The 11,511-nt window shown below is 39.0% G+C and overlaps 1 protein-coding gene across 27 annotated transcripts in view; it reads right to left on the bottom strand.

The window, feature by feature from the left end:
• Positions 1 to 1,004: 1,004 nt before the first annotated feature.
• IKZF1 (IKAROS family zinc finger 1) overlaps positions 1,005 to 11,511 on the bottom strand; it is a 70,809-nt gene continuing 60,302 nt past the window's right edge. For 15 of the 27 annotated variants that reach the window (XM_065052743.1, XM_065052744.1, XM_065052740.1 and 12 more), the window contains 2 exons: positions 9,849 to 9,983; positions 1,005 to 5,523 (listed from right to left, as the gene is read on the bottom strand). In XM_065052743.1, the coding sequence (XP_064908815.1) occupies positions 4,817 to 5,523; positions 9,849 to 9,983 (842 nt within the window). In that variant the 3' untranslated portion in view covers positions 1,005 to 4,816. The remainder of the gene's footprint in view (positions 5,524 to 9,848; positions 9,984 to 11,511) is intronic. The other 12 variants (XM_065052751.1, XM_065052753.1, XM_065052760.1 and 9 more) reach the window with 2 other exon arrangements.

Raw genomic sequence — 11,511 nt, 5'->3', positions numbered from 1 at the left:
ACTGAAACAGAAATTTGTAGTTTACTTCATTTACTGAGAATTAACTATGATGGCAAACAAAAGAATTAGGATGTTAAAAGGTTCCTTCTTATAAAAAGCAGTCATAGTTTATGATGAAACCATATCATAGTAACTTAAGGAAAATTTAGATTTTGGGAACCTGTAGAAGAATTGATTGCATATTATTAGAGGTGTTTGGTTGGTTTTTATCTCATTGTGTTCATAATAATACAGTTTCACAAATGGAAATATTTCTAAAACTTTATAAGTGGTGCTTTTTCTAAGCAAAATGGTGGTTGTTGTTTGCAATAAATATGTAATGTGAAATGTACTGTGCTGAAATCTGAAGGAAACAGAGACACCTGCAGAGAAATCACCTTTGTTATGGCAAATAGTAGAAATAATTTCTCAGTGTTTTGTTTTGAATTGCTATGGCTCTACATGCAGAAGTAATTGTGTTCTGTAATGAGTTTTGCTGACTGGTGGGAGGGAAGGGTAGGAGGAGAGGGCTGGAAAGGAAGAAACCTTCTCAAAGTCAGCAGCTCTGTGAGTTTTGTGGCCGGGGACGCTCCAGATAGGAGGTGGACAACATAGGACTTGATCTTCAGGTGGAGTTGGCTTAGCAAGGCTGCTTCACACAGCTGGTGCGTGCAGAGTGACAGACATGGTGGGACTGTTTTTGACCACAGAAGATGGTTTGTGAGGGGAGCAAGGATGAACTCACCATGGTGCAGGCTACAGGTGTGGCAGCAGAGGCTGAGGCCATGCACGATGCTCAGCGCTGCCTCGCTGCCCACGGAGTGGTGTCTGCATCTCACCATACATTGCCCACACATATACACACAGAGTCACCACCCCATACACAGAGCATCCAGCTCTTCTGCCTTCGTCACCCACTTGGAGAGTGGCAAAAATGTTCTGGGGCTTGGGCTTGGGTTTTTTACCATGTTCTCTTGTCTTAAAAGATACATCTCACATTGTAGACATAATTTAAGAACATATCCAATTTTTTATGAAATTTGCTTTTTTTTTTTTTTAAATACAATGTTCTCAAAGAAAAATGAAGTTACAATATAAAATCACAGCAAAAACAAAAAGGTGTGTAAATACAACTTCTCTATCAGAAAAGGCAGTGTTTGGGGAAGGGCTGAGAGGTGGTTATTTTTTACTTTTTAAAAACAGATATAAAATTAAAGCAAGTCACCATATTTACTTGTTTTAGGGTTCAGCTAAACCATATCAGGGTATTGCACCATAGCAAAATAAAAAATAATAATTAAAAAAAAAGATAAAAAGGGATATTACACTAAATTATAGTTTTATGAGGGCACAGTTTTTTTCAATGTACAGACACGCAACATCCTATTTTCCTGCCATCATTGCATATGTTCATAAATAAAATTATCAAAACACTTATTTCTGAACAAATTGATTTTGTACAGAAAATAAAAAAACACCTAAAAAAGGCAAACCTAAAGAAGCCCCTTCATGAACAGAGGATGCTGTTTGCTCCTGCCTTTAGACTATGCCCTCTGATACACTGTGTCTTACTATACTTACTTATACTACTGTACTGTTCAATATACAACATCAACATATTCTGTTATAGTATAAATAAGGAAACTCCAGACCCAGGAAACAAACCTACTGTGACTGACAGTGCATCATCATGTCATATGAACCATTTTAGATATATATACATATACGTATGTATATAAAATATTAATGATACACAAACGTACAGATCGAGCATGTGCATGTCGACAAGAAAAGCGACACGGAAACTCACACATGTGCATGTGTGCACAGCAGTGCTGCAAAGGCAGTGAACCTACCCAATAATCAGAAATCATATTTAAAAACTAAGTTCAAGGCAGTCTTAAACTCCTCTGGAGCTGTGCTTATTTACATGGTTAATGAATGTGGCTTTATTCGTGTTGGATTTTAGTAAAAGCAAAGCAACAAAAGCACCTGAGTGACCTCCTGTCTCCCTCCTTTTTATAGCTTGGGATGTCTTAAAATGAAGTTAAAATGAAAGGTTAAAAAAATTACGGCATAGGGTATATAGTGGCCTAAATCTAAGCTCAGTAGGAAATTGCTGCAAGAGCAATAAAAGCAGAATGTTTCTGTACAGCTAACATGTGACTACACACAGGACGTTGCAGCAGAGCTGGGAAATGACTTTGTCCCTTCTTGGTTGGTATCAGTCAAAAGTGGAGAGGTGCAAGAAGAATCGAAGGTATCCTACCACCTCTGAAAAAATGAACACATTTCAACTTTATTTGAACAGAAAGTAATAAAGTAAACTCATCACCGTAAGGTACCCCCTTGAAGGTCCTCTTCAGGTCATTTCTATACAAAATATTTGTCAGTGCCTCATTGCCAGGTACAGCCTGCCTTGAAGCTGAATGTGTAGCAACCATAGATGACACAATTTCTCTGGGGCGTGAAAGTGGCCAACGATTCCTTGTGGTCACCCTCTGCACAGTGTGTTGGGCTGGAAGGTAATGAGCAATATGCCTTTTGAGGCAACTGACCTATAATGTGGGAATAGAGGGGATCACCTTTGGGCCTCTAGCTTACACTGCTCATTTTTTTTTGCAGGGTTGTTGGCCATTCTGTATGTAGTAGCCCACCTAACGTACTTGTGATTTGTTTTCACTGTTGTTGTGTATGTGCAGTGGTCCATGGACGTTCATACATAGCATTCACATCTGGGGACAAAGCTACTACATAGGCATGTACTTTCAGTGTAAAAACACCTCTGTGCCCATGTGTCGTATGAACTGAGTGTCTTTCTTACAGTTGGCATGAAGAGCTAAGACATGAGATTGTAAAAGCATACATTTGTAATTCATTATCTCATCAGTATCTTTCCTGTAAGTTTGGTGTTGTTGCTCTTGACTTACACCTGCAAAAGTGAAAGCAGAACAAGGAACTCTGCATGTCTGTAATAGTATGTATATATAGGAAATGTATATCAAATATAGCTACACTTATCAGGCCAAATTGGCCTAGGTATAAATGTTCACAGTTCCATCAAATCTCTCTTATAAAAAATATATGTGCTTGCATACACTTATGAATGGAAAACATGTAAGTGTGTGACGAGACTGCTGTTCTTGTTGGTTATATGACTGTGTTTGTTGGAGAATATCCACTAATTATACAGAGTGGAAGTATTTATATATTAAGTTAATAAGATGGGTTATTTTTACGAATGTTGCCCAGGAAGTATTGCAGCACCAATGACAGATTTTTATGCAGCTGCAAAAATTTATTTTTTGCCCAATCTTAAAGTATGAGGGAGTTCAGGGAGAAGAATGAACTATTTGGAAGAGGAAGTTAAGAAGAAGATATTAAAAAAAATAATATCAGCTGTGTTTAGGGTTAAAATCCATTAATCATAGAAGTTTTTATTCTAACTGAAGTTACAGTATCTGCAGCAGAACCTGCCATGGAGTAAGGTCTTGGTGGATTTTACTGCACTTTGCAAAGTGCTGCAGTCTCTGGTCTCTATTCAGCAAAATACCATTTTTTTTAAACTTAACATTAGTTCCACTGAAGTAAAAGTAACTTAAAGCACATGGGGAAATTATTTGTTGAATACGAAGCCGGGGTTCTCAGCACCTTTGAGGGGCTTGGTCCCGCATTAAACAGCAAGTGCTAGTAAAAAGGGAGAAGGCTGCAAATTTTGATCAGCTGGTTTAATTCAGCTCAGTGCTTTAAACATAATTAAAAGTGCAACACTTAAGAGTAGAGCCACAAAATCTACAAGAGGACATCTTCTGTGCAAGTACAATGGGATTGTTTGCATATGCAAGAGAGGGACATTTGGATGTTTTCCAGGCAGTTTAAAAAGATGAAAAATGTGCATAAGGAGACATTCCCCACATGTATTTCTAGCTAGTGCTTATCTCGACTGTACATCATACTTTTCTATATAACTAAAATTTTAAAAAGAAAGAAAGAAAAATTAAATACATCATAACTTGTTTATGCAGAGAGAGGAGGGATTTCTTAATGAAAAGTGGGGGTTTATTGGATAGGGAGAGAAAACATTTATTCAAAGAAAAGCCAACAATACCCTTTTTCTATACATTAAATGCAATTCATACTTCACAGAGTGTATTACAAGGGTGTTTCTTATCTCTTTCACATGCTTGCTCGCCTGCCTGGTGACACAAACAAGGCACGCCGTGATGTCAATACCAGCAGCACCCTTGCAGGTGGAAACATTCTACTTTTTACCACCAAAGCAACTCAGGACCTTCTGACTGGGGATCCTGTCCCACTGCAACTGTCTGCAAAGTCATCTGGGATGGGGCCCTCCATCTTTAATTGAGGTTGATCTTCCCAAAAGAGTCAAATAATACCAGGAAGCCAAAAAACATACATCTGGTGTAAGAGGCCTGTGCTCAGGGTGTTAAGAAAGAAAGCTTGGCCACTCCTGCCTGTCATGTCCTCCTTTGCGTGGTGCGTCCTGTGCATGGTTAACAGTTTTGGCAAGGGAGGTTTGCAAGAAGCATCAGTGAAGGGAAGGGCTTTCAGCTACGTGACTACAAAAGCTCCTACTTACATTACTAAAGGTTTTTGGTGATCAAACATTTTCAATAAAAACTTCAGTACTTATTTTAGAAAACTGAGTTACAATGCATGCTACCAAAAGGAAAAATCTCTTCTTGTGGGAGATGATAGCTGAACTTCTGATTCTCTTGTCGCTTTTACTGTCCAGCTGACTTGTGCTTTGTTGCTGTCGTGGCTCGTGCAGCTCCAGTAACACAGCTGTTGAGGCCAGATCTGTGCCGGAGGAGTTTTAGCTCATGTGGAAACGGTGCTCTCCTCGAGTTATGTGGGAAGAGAATTCGTACCTGTCCTGGCTATGGTAGCCACACATGTTGCATTCGAAAGGATCACGGAACCCATGGCAGCCCATATGGATCGTATACATCACGTGATCCAAGAAAAGGACTCGACAGTGTTCGCACTTGTAAACTTTCACCTGCTCCCCATTGCTGCTGATCACTTTGAAAGCATCCTGGGAATTGTCAGTACCTGCCCTCAAGACATCGTACTGCCTGTTTTCTTCTTTTATAGAGATGCCATTTCTTGCATGGGGACCTATGTGGTTTGTCAGGTAAATTAAACCACTGCGTTCCTCATTATTGCTCTCTGTATCTGTTGAGTCTTGGCAGCTGTTGCTGGGTGAGGCATCTCTTTCGGAAGAGACAGATTTGGCTTTGGAAAGCAGCAACAAGTTTTCCACTGCGCTGTCCTGAGCTGTGTGGTTGGAGCGAGCCTGATTGTCCCCAAGGGGTTTGTGGAGCTGATACATGGAGCTGATGACAGGCACAACCTCAGAACCACCTGGTGGTGTCTGGACAAGGGGACGCAAGGACTCTGCCCCCAGGTAACTGATGGCGTTGTTAATGGCCTGGTCTATAACGTGCGTCTGCATTATCTCATTCTCCTTCTCATAGTTGGTGGTGGCATCATATGGAAGATCAGGCAGACATTTTTCACCTGCAGTGAAGAACAGTCAGGAGTTAGAGGGTTGATTTCTACATAATTAAGGAACGGAATATCATGGATTATTAAAACAACAATATGGAAGAAAAGAGTTCATCAAATCCACCTCTGAAATTCACCTGAGGTATTCATAGTTCTTCAATACAGCCATTCAGAAAAATTGTTGGTTGGTGTTTGTTTTGTTTTGTTTTGTTTTGTTTTGTTTTAACCTGCAAAGTAATTTGAGGTCTTTGGGAAATCAACTAGATGCAAACACGTTCTGGAAATAATTATATGGGGACTCATGGCATCAAGTGCTTCATCCTCTCTGCTTTCTGACTGGACTCCCTCATCTGCCTCCTACACGGAGCTGAGGCTGCCTTTGTGGTTCGTGAAGACAATGCACCAGCACAGCTGCAGTGAACCTGGCCTTCATGCTTCAGAGTGTGAAGCACGTTATCAATATTTATCCCTAAAATATTACAATTTTAGACTGGAAATTGTATGCTTTAGTTTTAGACCTTCAGTTTCTTACAAATAACCCACATTGGCAATGTGGCCCAATGTAGTTTTGGGGAAAAATCAACAAAAACTTAAATTTCATACTGACACCTCCCACATACACCTTTTTTTTTTTAAATAAGCTGTGTTAGACACATTACCAGAACTGTGTGTCAAAAAGTTATTAACTACGGGCGCAGCCAAGAACCATGGAAAAAATTAAAGTGCATTTGTAGTTGGAATATGTTTTTCCTAGGAGGTAGGGCCTGTATATAGCAACATCATTACTTGTTACTTCTGACTTTGATTTGGGATGCCAAAAGTCAGACTGCATTAATGTATCTCTAGCTGGATACCCTCGTACTGAATGCTGGGTTTCACTACAATTTCTCAAAATTCATGGATAGATAAGACAAAGCAAAACATAGAAGGTAAAGATTAGGAGTGAGAGAAACTATTTAGATGCACAGATGCTGATTTTATGAACCTGAACAGTCTTCTCAAACAAGGTAAACTATCAAAGTTATTATCAGGCCCCTAATTAATTTTGTGCAAGTGCAAAGTGATAAAAAATCCCCATAAGTTCCTAGGGACTATCAGTAACATATTGTTTATGGTCCGGGTGGATTTTCTAGATCTGTAGATCTTGGGAAATTCATTGAAAGCCACAAACATCTCTATGAGGTGCTGTCACTATTTCCTAATCAACATGACATTTGCTGGTAGTCCTTGGAAAGTCCTACTTTGTCTAAAAGAACTGCCAATAGGAGCATGAAAAATTTACCAGAAGATCTGCAAATTAATTTATCAACAACTTCCCACCCAGTTTCTACTCAAATCGACTATTCAGAGTCAGTGAAGAGCGCAGAATACTTCTAGTATGACATTATTGCAATGAATGATGGGACTGAAGTGTAGAAAGTCCTGCTGTCTACATTTCCCACAAGATCTGGTTTCATACTAGTTTGTCCGTGTTCTGCAAGCAGAGAAAGAAACACTCTTGAGCATTGCGTAAGTTCCTATAATGGATGTAGGGCACAGACACCTTCCAGCTGTGCTGCCCAAGCTTCTGCTTCCTCTTGTTTCCTTTCCCTATTATTCTGACAATTTGAGCCCCCCTCTACTGCGGTGCATTCTTTTTTCTTCCAGATTTGCCTTTTTTAATGGTGTAGTTTTCAAGCAAAGTTTCAGTCTTAAGATTCAAAATAGGTGTTTTGAAGGACTTTTGAATTAAATACAGAAAAACTTTCCTAATATGAATATCCCTTGACTCAAGGGGGGAAAAATGAGGCCAAAATAATTTGTACTCCATAGGCACTGTATACCACTGAAAAGTGGGACCAGTCTTCATTATACACAAAATTTTGGGCATCCAGAAGGCATTATTTTCATAGCTGTTTCTTGGGTAGTATTTGCTTTATGTAGCATAACTAGTTGGTAGTTGGACTGAGAGGATCAAGTGCTCATAAGAAAAATCTGTTTCCAAGCAGAATGTCTGAAACAGACACAAACTTGAGGTAGGCAGGTATCATTTCTATATCTGGGCAATGCAGATAATACTTGCACTCATTAAAAATAATAGCTCATTTCTGTGGTTATTAGAGCATAAGTAAATTAAACTGCCAATGGTTTGATGCACTTCAAGGTTTGAACTGCTCAGGATTCTGCAGCAGATACCTAAATAATAAAAATACACTCAGTGCATATATTTTTCCTTTTCCTTTTCCTTTTCCTTTTCCTTTTCCTTTTCCTTTTCCTTTTCCTTTTCCTTTTCCTTTTCCTTTTCCTCCTCTCCCTCTCCCTCTTCCTCTCCCTCCTTTTCTTCTTTTTTTTCTATAGTTTTAACATGATAAATGTTTCAACCTCACCTGCAGTCCTCACTCTCTAGTTTGGATGGCCCAGTTTTGCTCTCTAGTCTAGTTTGCCAGCTATTCTAGTTTGAAATACAGAGAGATTTTTACAGATAACTGGCTTTATTTGGTGAACAATCTCATTTTTGAAAGGTAATGAATTTAACCTTGAGAAAAATGAGTGAAGAAGCAGTCATTCCTTTACGTAAAGAATGCCATTTGCTCCTTCTCCCTGGAATTCAGCAGAGGGATTGGGATGACACGGCAATCTACCAGAGCAATAAGCTCTCCTGACCAGCTGGTCCAACCTTGTGTTAATCAGGAATGTACCTATTACATGAAGCAGCAGGTGGGGGTTGGAAAGGAAAGGATTTGGGGGCATTTCTTGTCAGAAAATTTCGTCCTTTTGAAGATTAGTAAATTTCCATAAATATCTGCTGTCAGTAGGTTGTCTTCCTACACCGCACCCTGAATAATTGACAGGACACCGCACCCTGAAAAATTGACAGGAAACACTGCCCTCCTAAAAGTCCTATTTAAACTGTCTGCCTGTATTGTTTCTCAGGGAGAAAGAGAGAAAATGAGAATGAAAAATCTAGTCCACACCCACAGATACATCACATGTAGGATACTTCCTAGTACATTTTACATTTTAACAATTCTGGTCTTCCTGAAGCTTTCATAGAATTAGTATTTTGCCTAATGTAATCAGTTACTAGAGTGTCTAAATAAATCAGGTTTGCCTCATATAGTTGATATATTTTTGGTAATTATCTCTACTACAAGTTTCATCCTTTGAAAGCATAAGCATTTCTTATCCTTGAATACCTCCTGAAATTGTTGCCTTTGGACTTGAAGACAATCTCGGACTTCCGTTTCAAACCTTGTTGCACCTCCTGACATAGCTGAGATTCCCTTTTCCTTGTCTTAAAAATACTAGCTTTCCTTTCACCCTTCTGTCTTCATTAAAGAAGGTATATTTGGCATTTCTGTCCCATAAACTGGCCTTTTTTGCCTTGACTTTTGGCTGAAGACCTTCTAATGTATGGTGTTTTTTTTTTTTCCAAAGACTTTGGTGTTCTCTGATTGTCTCCTTTGGAATAATTTTATACAGGAATGTGCAGAGAATTATAAAAGACCCTAACTACCTATGAGAATATTCTGTCGTCTGATCTCCCATATTTTTATTAATTGAAGACCAACTCTACATATCTGACAAAACATTGTCTGTGGCTGTCACTGTTACGAAACTGATGTAACCACTACTTCATATAGGCTTAACAAAGAAAGCAATTGTAGGTATAGCCTCCATTTTTATGCATCTAGCCTCCATATTTTCATTGTTAAGATAAAAAATACTAGGTGCAAATGGGCATGAAGGTTTTGTATCATATATAGAATCTATTCAAAGATCTTTTATTTTACGTATTGTTCTCAGACCCAGACCTAGGTTTATTTATTTCTATTATCATTTTGGGCTGTAAATGTATACAGAATCTATGAAGGCATGAAGAATATTATCTAGCCTATGCTCAAGTCTTCACAAATGCTTTCACAAACACCAATATACCCAGATCTGGATGTCATCCAAGAAGTTAATAAAATAACCCTGAAAGTGTGGTCAAATGCTTTCCCAATAGGAAACTTCTATTTCTATCTTCAGGTTCTCAAGGCAACTTCAAGAGCCTGCCCAGATCTTGTAATGATCTGGTTCATAAGAATTAGAAAAGACAGGAAAAAACTTAAAATTAGTCTCTAGATGTGGAAAATTAATCATACAGAAATTTATGCTGGAGAAGTTTGATGGGTTTTTGTTTGTTTGTTTGTTTGTTTTTTCCTGCTAGCACATAGCTCTATCTGCTTCTATAGAGACATTGCTAATTTAGAAAAACAAGTAAAATCATAAAGCAAAAGTAAAAACCCTGTGAGATGGATTTTGGGGTTTGTTTTCATTTATTTTTTAGGAGACAGCAAACGTTTAACTCTTACCAACAAATTTCTGAGGCATAGAGCTCTTACGTTTGGCGACGTTACTTGCTAGTCTATCCAGCACGAGGGATCTTTCTGACCCTATCTTGCACAGGTCTTCAGCCATTTCACTCTGGTTAGTTTCCTCTTTTATGGCTGAAATCAAATGACATCAGAATGGTTAGGCATGTTTGTTCCATTTTAATGGAACTATTGTCTTCAGGTTGTTGTTTCACAGCTAATGTCTTTTTTAGCTCCCAACTAGCTGGAAGGAGGAGCTCACCACTGCAGACACAGGATGATTCTGACTCTTGGTAACAATGTCCCTCATGCTGATTAATCTATGCACATGTTCATGTTTCCCTCATTTAGGGTACAAAACTGAGATTGCAACTGCAAGGCATCTGCCTGTATGTAGTGTAATCACTCCACCTTTCTACAACCACTCTCATTTCTGTGAATAAATTACATCCTAACCTTATACTGGACATGAAGCAGTTTATCTTTTCACCCTCCCACTGTCACCCCCACCCATCCCTCTGCACCTCTCCCAGCGGAACTGCCTGTATGATCACTGCTTCTTTAGCAGGAAAAATGGACAAACTTATCCACTCCAGCAGTGGAAGATGTATTTACCAGCTACACCAGCCCTTTTCCCCTTTTCAACATTGCTACACTTCCTTGATGCAATATTAGACTTTAAATGTCAATTTAACCTAAGTTGGTAAAGTCATGTCTATAGTGGAGCACTGATTTCCAGTGCTCAAACATGTTTCTCAACCTCAGCTGCTGCTGAGACACTGCAGAATTAGAAAGGAGCTTAGCTGTGAGGGTCTAGGAAAGGGAGACTATTGCACTTCCACTATATTTCACTTCAGTACTTTCCTGCAGAAACAGAAGAGGTGTATGAAAATGCACTGTCAAAACAATGACTATGAAAAATGTAGGGAAAGGTATTTCTGAATTCCAACATCTAAAGGAAAGGTGATATACAGCACAACTGTTTTTTGTTTTGTTTTGTTTTGTTTTGTTTTCCAAGGGGCATCAGAGGCAAAAGAGAAAAGGGTTAATTTTACTTTTACCTCCTATCAGGATATGGATATTTTTCCTGAACTTGTGAGTTGCTATTAAAGAGAAAAACAAAAAGATATTTTTTAGACTTTGATTCTGCAAGCTATATCAAACAGGTGCACCACTCTGCTCCTTTTTACCTTCTGTACCTGCTGAGAATTTCTTTAATCACTGGATTTACTGGTTCACAGAACCCATTACTCTGGTACCTGGGTGTTTCTCAATTCTTGAGAACACACCATTTGTATGCAATGTTATTTTGGCAATATGCTAATGCCACAAAAGGATGTTTGTGAAAGTCTCATTGTTCCTGAAAGATGTGAAATCAGGATTTGGTGGATAACTGGAAAGAGCAGGTGAAATGTCCGAGAGAGCAACACCCCACAGTACGAAGCAGAAGAGTAGACAACTGGTTCTTAGGTCCCTGCTGCAGCAGTGATGGTGACAGTGGTGGTAACAGTGACAGGGAGTCTCATGGAATTATGTCCCAGCCCCATAAGACACATAGCCTGTGACCAATGCAAAGAATTTGTTCATGAGGATGCAGGATAGTAAAGGGCATTGATGGTATCTAGCCATCATCAAACAAGCACACACGAGCAAGCATCTTGTG

This window comes from Columba livia, chromosome 2, assembly GCF_036013475.1.
Source record: "Columba livia isolate bColLiv1 breed racing homer chromosome 2, bColLiv1.pat.W.v2, whole genome shotgun sequence".
Lineage (NCBI taxonomy): Eukaryota > Metazoa > Chordata > Aves > Columbiformes > Columbidae > Columba > Columba livia.
Note: the sequence above shows the minus strand (reverse complement) of the source record. Positions and strands in the feature narration are given on the sequence as shown.